The 12,169-nt window shown below is 35.6% G+C and overlaps 1 protein-coding gene across 8 annotated transcripts in view; it reads left to right on the top strand.

The window, feature by feature from the left end:
* The window catches only part of MEF2C (myocyte enhancer factor 2C), a 119,482-nt gene that overhangs the window by 85,717 nt on the left and 21,596 nt on the right, over positions 1 to 12,169 (top strand). For all 8 annotated transcript variants that reach the window (XM_054283209.1, XM_054283207.1, XM_054283214.1 and 5 more), the window contains 2 exons: positions 3,803 to 3,989; positions 5,112 to 5,159. In XM_054283209.1, coding sequence (XP_054139184.1) covers positions 3,803 to 3,989; positions 5,112 to 5,159 — 235 coding nt within the window. The remainder of the gene's footprint in view (positions 1 to 3,802; positions 3,990 to 5,111; positions 5,160 to 12,169) is intronic.

The raw sequence follows: 12,169 nt of genomic DNA, 5'->3' as shown, positions 1-12,169 counted from the left end.
GGTAGCCAAGAAAATTGGGGAGAAGAAAGCAAAATTAATAATAAAGTCACTGAGTCAAGTCTCTAACAGAATATATAAAACAATGCATTGCCTCTGCCTGGTTTTGTAACATAAAAAAGTTGCTGCCAAATAAAATCAACATTGGCTTTTGCTCCTAACAGCTAAGCCCAATAATGTTTCCTCAGATAATTTTCTGGGGATAGGTATTCATATTGTTCTAAACCATCTGATAAAAATTAGACACACATTTGTAAATTTCGTTAGAATGATGAAAGCAGAGGAGACAGAAATAGCCCACTAGAAGGAAGCTATAAACATCTCTGTCTCTAAATAAATGAAGGCCTCATTGAACACGGGGAGATAAAACCAATACTTAACACAGAATGTTTGGCCTATTAAGTTCCAAGGAGGTTAAGTGTCCAACACTTTGTTTGGCAACATGTACCATAGCATGTGGAGTGAGCATCCAACACTGTGTGCTGTACACTGGCAGTATCATCTCTGGTGAGCCATCTGCCCTCTTTGGCAGTGGTGTCCAAAGGAGAAAAGACAAAGGAAGGGGGAAAAATAGGCAAAATGTGGCAAACTTTATACACATGACAGTGTTGACTTTGTCTATATTAGAATTAGCAAAAAAAGCAGAAAACATACTAAAGCAGCATGAAGTGTGCTTATCTCTGAGGTGAATTTTTTGAACAGTCCCCATCCGGCTTTCGGTACCTTTTGATGCCAAATAACATTCTCCCAGACAATTTCTTCATTTCATTTGGTTGTTAGTCCAGGCCAGGAACAATTCTCAGTTGTCAGTCTACATGTAGTCATAAATTTTTTGAAGTTGAGAAAGCTTAATGGTATGGACATGAATTGTTCTGTGGCCTCAGATGGCCTCAGTTCCTCCCTAGCTCCTATTAATATCAGAAACTTTAAGGTCCATCAGGCTGAAATGGAATCAATATGAACCATGGGGAATCTGCAGGACATTGCAGTTCTTTGTGAGGAATTTGTTACACTAATAAAGTTAGACAGAGATCTAGAGAACTGTACCTAGAGATGTAGTATTTAATACTCATGTTTATCCAGTCAAACTTCTCTAACTTTTGACTGTGGTGAAGAAATAAAAACTACTGTATTTCAGATATAGTATATTGTGCTGAAAAACAGAGAGTAAACTAACTTTGCCCTATAAAATTGCCTACGAAGTGCTCTGTAACCAGATGTAAGTTGATCCTAATAGTTGGTAAAATGACAAAAATTAGACTATTCATAAGGAAATTAAATCATTCAACTACTTAAAAAAATACTTTTTAAATGACAAAATGAAAGCTAAGTAACAGTTTCACTTGACTAGGGAGACTGACACCTGAAGAGCTACCAAGATTGGAGCTCTTTTGTACAAATGTAGAAAAACAAGAATCTTGAACAGTTTGGTTTGTACATGGAAGGAAGAACATAGTGGTTAAAAGAAAGAAGCTTTTAGAATTCTGGCAAGACCTTTTGTTTTGCATTTGTACAGGTGTTTAAGTTTAGATAACAGAAATTTAGATTAGGAAAAGATATTAGGAAAATAGAGGCCATAATAGTCTCTACCCAGACTCAGAAGCAGACTTCATAGGTCTTGTGACAAAGGGTGACAAAAACTTTATGCCGTGTTCTCTTGACGATGATAGTCAATGCAACATGGACTGGTACTCAAGCAGGCAGATCCACGGGCTCAAAGCCACCAGGCAGAGAGAACTCCGTCACAGCCATGTATGCTGCAATAATCAGAAACTTCATGTTGGCTTATTCATGTCTCACATCAGGCTGTAATTGGGACTTAAACATGGAGAGCTCAAACACTGACTTTGAATTCTACAAACAGTCATGTGCTTCTGACTAACAAGGGATTTAGGAATGTTTTGGGTCCTTCTGTGGCCAATAAAAAGAATTACTTGCTTCAAAACATACCTTCAAGCTGATCAAATGTTTCAGATTATGCTATGTGACTCTATTTCCAAGGATCTTAGTCATAAGGGTGCAGATTACATGTAGATTCTTAAATCTGTAGATTAGATGTGGAACATGTGGATTCCCAAAACACCTCACCTTCCTTTCCTACCTCTACTTAAGTACTTACATACAATCAGCTGTATGAAAAATGCAGCCATGGGAGTGCATTTCAGCTTCTCAGCAAAAGGAAGGAAATTCCCATGTCCCCCCAGGATGGGGAGCAATGCCAGCAGGTTCATCTACTCAACTACTGTTGCTATGGTCATCTCTCAAAAAAAGGAGAGGGTATCAGAGCTAAATTAACACTTCAAAATAGTTCAAAGGCATTTGTATAGAGTATCCTTAACATGATACCCTGAAAATCTTGTTCTTTGTGCTTAGGCAAAATAATTCCTCTATATTTAGAGTAACATTTTCTCTGTCCCTAGAGAGGCCCAAGGAAGAAAAAAAAAAAAACAGAGATAACTGTAATTTGACGGATAGTGCTGTAATACAGAGGGCATAGAGACATGGGTGGCACAAGGTCAGGGTGCCTCGGTTGACTGACAAGCAGTTGATACGTCCCACTCTCCTCCTAGGTCCTTGAAGATATACCAGTACTATCAGCTGCCAACAATAAAATTAAAACCTTTAATTTAATTTCCTCCCTTGGAATATGTCTACTTCAAAAAAAAAAATTATGTGTTTAAGCTCTTTTTTGAAGCTTATAAGATTGTAAATGTTAGAAAACTTGCAAATGGAGGGGTACTTGGCCTGTATTCACATATTGAATATTTAAAATGCTGTCAGGTAATTCTGAAAAAGTTTTTCTGATCAAAAAGGCAAGAAAATAATTTTTAAAGCAAATAAATTAAATGCAGATTTCTAATGTAGTTGTAACTTTTATAGAAATTCAAGCAACTGCTACCCAAGGAACCCCAACCAACAAACTCACAACCAGCCAAGGAAACCTGAATTGAGCTTCCTAGAAGCATAATGAGATACGCATCTCCTCACAACCTCTGTTGTACCACACCTCTGTTAATGTGGTACATTATTTGCCTTTTTGTTTTTAAAGCATTCTTGCAAAGGGAAGTCGCTCAGGAGAAGGTCTTGCCTTTAGGTAGAAAAATAGGATAATGAAAACGCATCACTAAACACCACCACCATCCCCCAAAAAATAGCCCACAAAGACTAGTGTGTACCTAAATTTCTTGTAATTGTTAGCTGTCCATGAGGAGAACTTAATTTTTTTAAGCCTTTCCAAGCTAAGATAGAAACTAATTTTAAAAATTATTTACTGTATTGGTGTCTTTTATGTGACTTGGGATCATTCTGGTTGCTAAAGAAACACAAGCTGAAATTAGAGCCTTGCCTTTTGTATTCTATCCCTTCCAATTTTTTTTCCATGTAATGAAGTCACCATTGTCATGTAACTTTGATCTTGCAGTAATCTATGACACTAGATTAAGGTGGCAAGTGAACAATTAGGACTTCAAAGAATGAAAGAAATAGAAAATTATGCTGCATGAGACACAGGTTTGTTTTAAACAACAAAAAAAAGTAGAAAAAATGAAAAAATTCTTTCCACCTCTTATGAAATAAATGTGCAAACTGCATTAAAGGAAGATGGAATCATTATTTGAAAAATCATATTTAAAAGACTTGGTAATTGTTTTGATACTCTTCTCTTGAGTCTTCGAGGAAGGGGCTAAGCACAAATATTTTAATCACCAAGTACAAAATTTTTGAACTAAATATAGAGTAACTGCACTTAAAGGCTGTTTCAGTTTTGTACTCTTCTCTTATTTGTTTTCCATTTTTGTTTGTACAGGCTGTTCCACCACCAAACTTTGAGATGCCAGTTTCCATCCCAGTGTCCAACCACAACAGTTTGGTTTACAGTAACCCAGTCAGCTCACTGGGAAACCCCAACCTGTTACCACTGGCTCATCCTTCTTTGCAAAGGAATAGCATGTCTCCTGGTGTGACACATCGGCCTCCAAGTGCAGGTAACACAGGTAGGCTCTGTTCAATCCCATTCCTTCAAACGCTCTGCTCTCAGCTCCTTGGGTCACTTTAAATTGTACTCCAAGAAAAAAAAAACTCTCTTTTTAACAGTCATAAGAGCTTGTCCAAAATTGCTGTGTTGAAAAATCAAGAGAAAGAAAAAAAAAACACCAACAAAAAGCTCAAAAAAACCATTAAAAAAACCCCCCAAAAAAAACAAAAACAAAAAAACAAAGGAAATCAGTGAAGTCAATAAAGTCAATAAAGGACAGAAGGGCAGACAGCATGCTTTTTCCTAAAAAGACAGCTTATCTACGTAATTCATGCAAGAGCTCATTACAACATAAAGCAGGGAAGAAAATGTAGTCAATGCAAAAAAATTGAAGTAAATCAGTACATTCATTACTTAAATAATCAGTCTACATGCTAAATGAAGAATTTATTTTTATTGATTCATTCATAAGCTCCTTGATAGGTTAATGTTAGTTGAGCTCTGTACTTCAGTGCTTTACATAGCAAGGGGTTGTGCTTTGTTCTGGCGATGATGAGAGCTCATCTCTGATGAGGGTAAGTGGGGATTAGGTTGTTTCAATCTGTCTGCCTCCGGCAACATCAAGATCTTTAAGTATACCAGGTTCAAAGAACCATTTGAGGTCTCCAAGTGCTAAGAGAAGTTTTTTAAATCGTTAGTGTGAATGTCTGTGAAAGGCTGAGGAAATTAAAATCTATGTATATGTATTTATTCTGAGTTACATTCTTCTCCAGGAATCTTCAGCCTCTTCCTCCCAGTCTTTTCCTTTTCTGACTAGCATTCAACTAAAGATAGTTTTCAAATGAAGGAGTACTATACATATCTTTTAAACATAATTTTTCACATGCTGTGGAAGCATGAAACTAAAATAAGGAAATTATGGGTACTCTGTATTTTGCTTGTCCTTGAAAGGCAAGTGTCTTGTACAGGTAACATTAAACACCATGATTTCATAATTATGGGTCTGATTCAACTGCGTGTTGAAGTCAGAGGAAAGAAATGATGGGTACTACAACAGGGTGATTGAAGGTAGAGAAAGTATTTTGAATGTTTGAGTGTTGTAATTTATTGTGCTCATTTACATTTCATTTCAAACCCCTAGGTGGCCTGATGGGTGGGGACCTTGCAACCGGTGCAGGCACCAGTGCAGGTAAAGAGAGGAGAATTTGCATTTGTTTTTCCAAGTGAATAAAGCTCAAACTTTAAAACTCAGAAGCTGAGTACTAAAATAGCTCCCTTTAGGAGAGGGGATAGTAAAAATCCATTGGCAATTTTTAATTCACTCAGCTGGGTTGTGGAGCATTCACTGATATTTGTGCTTCTCTTATTAGTAGAAAGAGACTTGTTTTCCAGCAGCATCAAAAGTCTTGCAGCTCACTTAATTCCACAGAAACAAATGTCTGATTTCCTTCACATTAACCTTTCCATAAAAACTGTTGGGTACATTGCTTTGCCTTGTTCAAGAAAAACTCCTGGTGGAGTCAGTGTGAGAAACTTTGATTCTTTTTGCACCCTGGGAAAGTCTGCCATTGACTTGAGTGGAATTGGGGTTTCATTTTATTAATTTAAGCTTGAATAAAGATTTTTAATTGTGAGTTGCTCATTGTACTTCAACGTACTGTGTGTAAACCCTGCTCTTAAGACCATTGCTGGTCAGCAAAAATTTCAAACCCCTGCTCTTAAGACCATTGCTAGTCAGCAAAATCTGTTAGCATTTACTTAAATAATTAGTGATGAACATCAGCTTTGCCATATGTATCTGCTTAACTGCTTAACTGCTTTGATACACAACAGGTAAAGGATTTTCAAAATACCCATGCAGAGAAAAAGATAAGCCATTTAGTCCTGCTCCCTTAGAACTACCAAGAACTGTACTGGCTGAGATCTGTGATATCAAGGCAATGTTGTCAGAGTAGTCCCCTTTGCTCAGTAAACTCAGTGATTTGTTAGCAATATCAGCAATGTTGCATTATGACAAATACAGATTACAAAAGACAATGGCAAAGTTACTTTTGCCGTTTGAGAACATGTATGTTCATTGAAAACAAATGAGTGGTAAAGCACGATATTTTGCTAGGGTAACTGCTCTCAGGGAGAATTGTATGGAGAAATCGTTGGAAGATCCATTTTGTGCACCATAAATCAAAGCTGATATAAATGGCAATTCCAATATTTTCTGTTAAAATCACTTATAAAGAAATTTTTTATATAATGTTTTAGGATTTTTCTCCCTAGTCCTTTCTCAGCCTGAATGAGGGATCTCCACTCCCCTTTTATTTTCACACATAGATGAGTCACAGATATTTGTGTGATGCATTAACAGTACAGTTAGAATTGCACAGCCCTGTACCTGAAAGGCAGTTTCTGGTACATATACTAAAGCTTTAGGGAGTCATTTTGTTCTAATTTTAGAGTAGGGAAGGCAGACCATTGAAACTTCACTGTAAGTCTCCTTTGTTCTCAAAAAAAAAATTGTGACAGAAAATTATAGTTTTGTTCATTGTCCCCTGTTAAACCTCTGAAACAGAGCTAAAGAAATATTCATTCTGCAGTGTTAACATTTCATCTTACTTTTAAGCTTGATCAGAACTTCAGGAACAGCAGCAAAGGGATGGACATAGGAATTATCTTCCTATTAAGGGGCTCCCTCTCCTGGCTCAATTAGAAATATCATCACCTCGTTACTAGTCTCCCATTCCTTTAAATAGATGCTGAAAAGCAGTTAGTAGAGAAGACAGTGTGTTATTTTAAAAGAGGGGCATACTAAAATAAAAATTCATCTGCATGTGCGTTTCTGTTAAGAATCCTTGGTCTTAATAAAGTCTGTGTATCGCTACACCAGCTAAAAATTTATATTCTTTCTAAATATGTGGGTTTTTGGAAATATATTAAAAACATATTTAAGCATAGGAAGACAATGGTTTGATCAAATAAAAAATTAAGGACTTAATCAAAAATTAAGGACTTGCATTAAGCCCTCAAGCAATGCAATTTTGGAGTAAGCAATTTATTTGAGGGGCATATGTATAAGGAACATTGCTAAGACTACATCATAAATATTTAATTACAGGAATAGTCTTTGTTCTTTATTGGAAAATAAAAGTTTTAAATGTCATTAAAGAAATGTTTTCTAAATCTCTTTAAAGTAGAACAATAGGAAGAATTAGATAAAGGGCTGTAGGAGGATGGAACGGTCACTATAAGGTTCAATCCTCTCTCTTAGTTGTATCATTCCACAATGGCACTATTTTGGACAGTCATCTTTCTTTAAGGTGAAGAATTAACATCAAAAGTTCTCTTTTTTCATCATTTTTCACAAGAAACAAAAACCTGTGTTGTTTTCTTCCATCTGGCATCTCAGAAGCTGGTGGCATGATCATGTTTGGTTTCGTATTTCTGGCCAAATTAGAACCTTCTGAATTTGCATTTTTCCACAATGTGAAAAAATAGCATATATTCAAAATAATATACTCCAAGGAAAAGAGTCTAAATAGTTTCATTTCTGCCACTATAAAATGAAACTACTTTTTGTTACTAGCACCAGACCTCAGTTTGTGCACTACTTCAATAAATTGCACCAAAATAAATTTCATTATTACTGCAATACCAGAAATGGAAAATGATTATTTAAGACAGTGTTTAAAGAAGTTTTTTTTCATTGGTTTGGATTATTTCAAGTAGTAACCCTGGAATCATCCACAATTTACCTTGGGAGTTAACCTAAGACATAAATAGAACTTAATAAGCTGACTACTTCTTTATTATATTACACAACTAATTACCATGTATAGTATTTGTAAGGTAAACCAAGGTTGTCTCAGATTTGTAAGAGTAAATTTGTTCTCAGCTAAACACTGATTGAGTAGTTTCTATCACATGATAGTAGCAACTGCCAACAAAATTGATCTTCACATTCTGTATCATTGCTAAATTACAAATACAGCAATGTCTTTGGCACTGTTCTCTCAAAACAGAGGCTTTTGATTGAAAGACAGAACAAGAACTTTTTGAACCCTAATAGACATACTCTAAATCCATTTTCATTTACTGCATAACTAATATGAAGGCTAAGTGATGTGTCTACCTGTTTACATAATAGACTACATGAAGTTCTTTTAATTTTAACAGACTGTAGTCTTTAACAAAACCTCTTAAAGGCAACGTGAACACAAATAAGCACCTGTGAAGTTTTAATAATGTCAAATATCTGAACTCAATTTTTTCTTCAGTGGCTTATTGTTTATGTTGAAAGTTTGATAGAAAACTAATTTTTTTCAATAGTTTTAAAGTTTTAAAATAGAACAGTATTGGGGGATGTCTTTCTTTGCATCTCTAGTTTGAACTTTTGATTTTCGAAGTGAGTTCTCCTTTTAGACTGGGTTCTATTTTTCCTTTGGTGTGGCTTTCAGAGAAAGATATTTTGTATTTCGTAATAAAGTTTTCCTTTTAATGGAATAAGCCAATTTAAATCAATAGCATTTCTATAGACTTAAAACAACTGTAAATAATAAAATCAAAGGAAAATTCCCATCTCAATTTTTAAATCCACGACAGGTATAATAAAATATATACCTACTTCAGCTGTTTATTTCTGTATATCTGCAATGTTTGTTTCTCTATTCAATTTCTGCACTGCCCCCAACTTGACATTAATATTAAACTAAAGGAGAAAGTTATTCAAAAGTTTTTGGGGTTCTACAAATGCTGTCAGAGCACTTGCTGTCTTTCAATCTAACATCTTCAAACTACCTTTAAATCTGTTATTAAAAAGTGCTAAAAACTGAATAGATCAGCATTGCATTTTGAAAATTTTATCCCATGTTTTTTAATAACCAAATCCTATATTTATCTATGAATTTGCAGCAAGTAATTTCCTTCTGGAAATTAGCCACAGGTCAACAATTGCCTTCTCATCTTCTGAAGGCTGAGGTCCTGAAGTGCCATCCAGTATCATAATTTTCTAGTGCTTTCATTCTTCTTTTCCTTTCCTAGGTGGTGTACTGACTGTGGGTGAATATATTATATATTCTGCTAGTATTTCAAGCCACATGGGAATATGTGTAATAGTAGAAATTTTTAAGTTATATTCCCTCAGGGTAGAGGCAATCTGGACAGTATATCCTCAAAGAGTGGTTTAGTAAAAAGTTGTGCACTCTGCCCAGTTAAGCTGATCAGCAGTACCAAAAATAAGCAATGATTTCAAAGACATCTATCTGCATTAAAGACTTTTGGAACTATAAATATAAGTAAACAAACAAATTTCATTTTTTTAAAGAAATTGAAATGTTACATAAATATTCTTCACTCTACCCTGAAATCATGCTTGGTATAGTCAAGAGAAGGTGATTCTTAGACTTCAAGTGTGAAATATGTAAATAAACAAATGAACTTGGAGAAATATTTCTCAAACCACAGTTTATGGGCAACCTATTAGTAAGACAGTAACTGGCTTTGCCACAGAGAGCGTGATAAATTGTTGTCTGTCCCTTATTACTTGATGAGGGCAATAATCCACAGACTTCTGGCCCAAAGACTAAGCAAAATGTGGTACAGAAGTAAAAATCAGTTCCTGTCCAAGGAATCTCATAGCACAAAAGAAAGGACACACAGTCATTCATAACAAACTTTGTGATGCAATAGAGCCAAGTCCAAACAATTAGAATTCAAAAATTGGCAGGTTGACATAAAACCATGGAATGGGATAAGAAACTAAAAATGTGATTGCTCTGGTTTTCCTTCTACTTGTGTTACACCTTTAAGTGTTCCTCTTCCAACATTTTTTCCACATAAGAATATATATCTATATACCTAGACATGGATACATGGTTGGACAGATGGATGGATGGATGGATGGATGGATGGATGGATGGATGGATGGATGGATACATAGATAGATAGATAGATAGATAGATAGATAGATAGATAGATAGATACTTTTTTTCCTTCATTGTTTTAAGGGAAGTACCTACAGGTAGGAGATTTTGTCAAAGCTAGCAGAACACTAAAACTTGTTTGACAAGGTCTAATATATAGGATGAAAGAAATAGTCTATCTACTGAATTTCATATCTATGTAGGCAGTCAACACATGCCTTTCCAACTCTAATTCCAAGTAACAAATAACACACGAAAGTCATTATCACTGAAACCTTGAGAATAAGCCTGAAAGGCTAGATGCTGCTCTTCATATAAAAAAATTTCTAAAATCTTGCAGTGGGTGTCATATACAAAGGTGGTCTCTCTTTAGCTAACTCATGTGACCTCTTACCAAAGAGGAGATCAATGCAAGCCCACTCTCAGTAGACCTCAATGAAAATCTGTAAAAATTCGGCCTTTATTAGGCTTCTACCTGATGTGTAAGTGTTGAATTAGTAATACATTTAGTTAGTCTCTGTCTCTGATAACAATGTCTCAATATTTGTTTTTATAAAAAGACAGATTGAAAGGTTTGAAAAGGAAAGAGCCCTAAGTTCACTTGTAATGAACAGTTAAATGAGTCATACAAACTTGTTCTTTATAAATGAGATATTAAAGACAGGCATGGTTGACTTCCTTTATTACAAGAAGCTTCAAATGTTCCTCAAGACTAATTTGTGTTCTTTAGATAAAATCTCTTTCCAAATGAAGTCTAGGGGAATTTTATGCTTTTTTAGAATGAGACAGGGATTTCACTGTTTTATCTGTCTGCATTGTTACTCACTAAGACACAACTTCTGTTGCACACTGCCATACATATTCTTGTTCAAATTCGTAAAATAGAAGAAGGCATTGTAAATTAGAAAATGTCTTTATTTCATGCCTGTCCTGAGTCCTGAAAGCTGATGCCTCTTGGATCTGAACTGGAGCAAGGACTTTGCTGTGACAAAGAAAACAAGAAATGCTTTTTACCTCCTGAATTTGTGATTGCAGCCCCACATAGAAGTTCCTGTCAATATCAAGTTAACATGACCCCTGCCCTTTAACTTGTGATCCACCAATTAAGATATTGAATACAATGATTCCCTTTGTCTTCCAAACCTCTTACAATTTCATTTTTCCTGTACTAACAATTGGAGCAGTCTCACAGTAATAGCCAAAGGAGACAGGGATGGGTTAGGTAACTTTTCAAATAAGGCATCCTGTTTATAATTGGAATTATACTTGTCTTGAAATGTTTTTCACTGTAAATCAGTTTCCTCAAATGATAATTGATTACAAACAGCCCAGAAAGGAAATAATTTGTCATCAACAAATAATTTGTTAAAAGCAGATGATTGACAAAGGGGTCATGGCTTCAAACTGAAACAGGGCGGATTTAGATTAGGTATTCACTAGGAATTATTGACTGAGGATTGTAAGGCTCTGGCACAGGCTGGCCAGAAAGGCTGTGAGTGCCCCATTTCTGGACATGCTCAAGGCCACCCTGGATGGAGTTTTGAGTAACTTCTAGCAAAAGGTGTCCCTGCCCTTAGCAGTGGGTTTGGATCTGAGTATTTTAATGTTTTTTCTAACCCAAGCCGTTCTGTGATTCTGTGTCATGATTTCTCAAAAGTCTCTTTCTGGCAGTCAAAAGAGATAAGTTCTCTCTTCTTCCCAGGAATGTATTTTTCTCCTATATATCTTCAGAAAGTAATATATTTTTCAGCAATATAGTTTTCTCTTTGACATAAGTCACATTTTGGTGTTGCTTTCTTTTTCTCAATTTTCACAATGTTGAAACAACCCATACTAAAAAAAAAAAAACCCTTCTCATTTTTTGCATAAACAGGACTAGAATGGACTAGAGGGACTAAAGAGGACTAGAATTTCAACTACTGTACTTATAAGACCATGGTTAAGTCCTGAAAACATATTTAGGGTAGATGGTTATCTCAGATCTCAGGGGAAGGCCACATATGAGCTGTTCACATGCTAGGAGATCAGGGCTATGCCAGTAAGTTGGAGATCTAAGCAAAGTATTTTGGAAAAGCTGTAATGCAAGCTAAGTTTCAGACAACCACCTCATCACTAATAGGAGAGGCACTGACCTCTCCTATTAGACTACATATTAGTGTGGAAGACTAGGGCATTCCTAGTGCAGAACATGGACTTAACATTTGCAAATGTCAAGTGAGAGTGAGGAGGAAGCACTGTGCAAGGTCAGGGACATTGCACTGTGCTATGTCCTCATGGCAGTGCATGC

The sequence above is a fragment of the Melozone crissalis genome, unplaced genomic scaffold (genome assembly GCF_028551555.1).
Source record: "Melozone crissalis strain CALT ecotype California unplaced genomic scaffold, PUWL_Pcris_2 ptg000036l_1, whole genome shotgun sequence".
In the NCBI taxonomy this organism is placed as follows: Eukaryota; Metazoa; Chordata; class Aves; order Passeriformes; family Passerellidae; genus Melozone; species Melozone crissalis.
The sequence above is the reverse complement of the archived record's forward strand: the minus strand, read 5'-3'. Positions and strand labels throughout refer to the sequence as shown.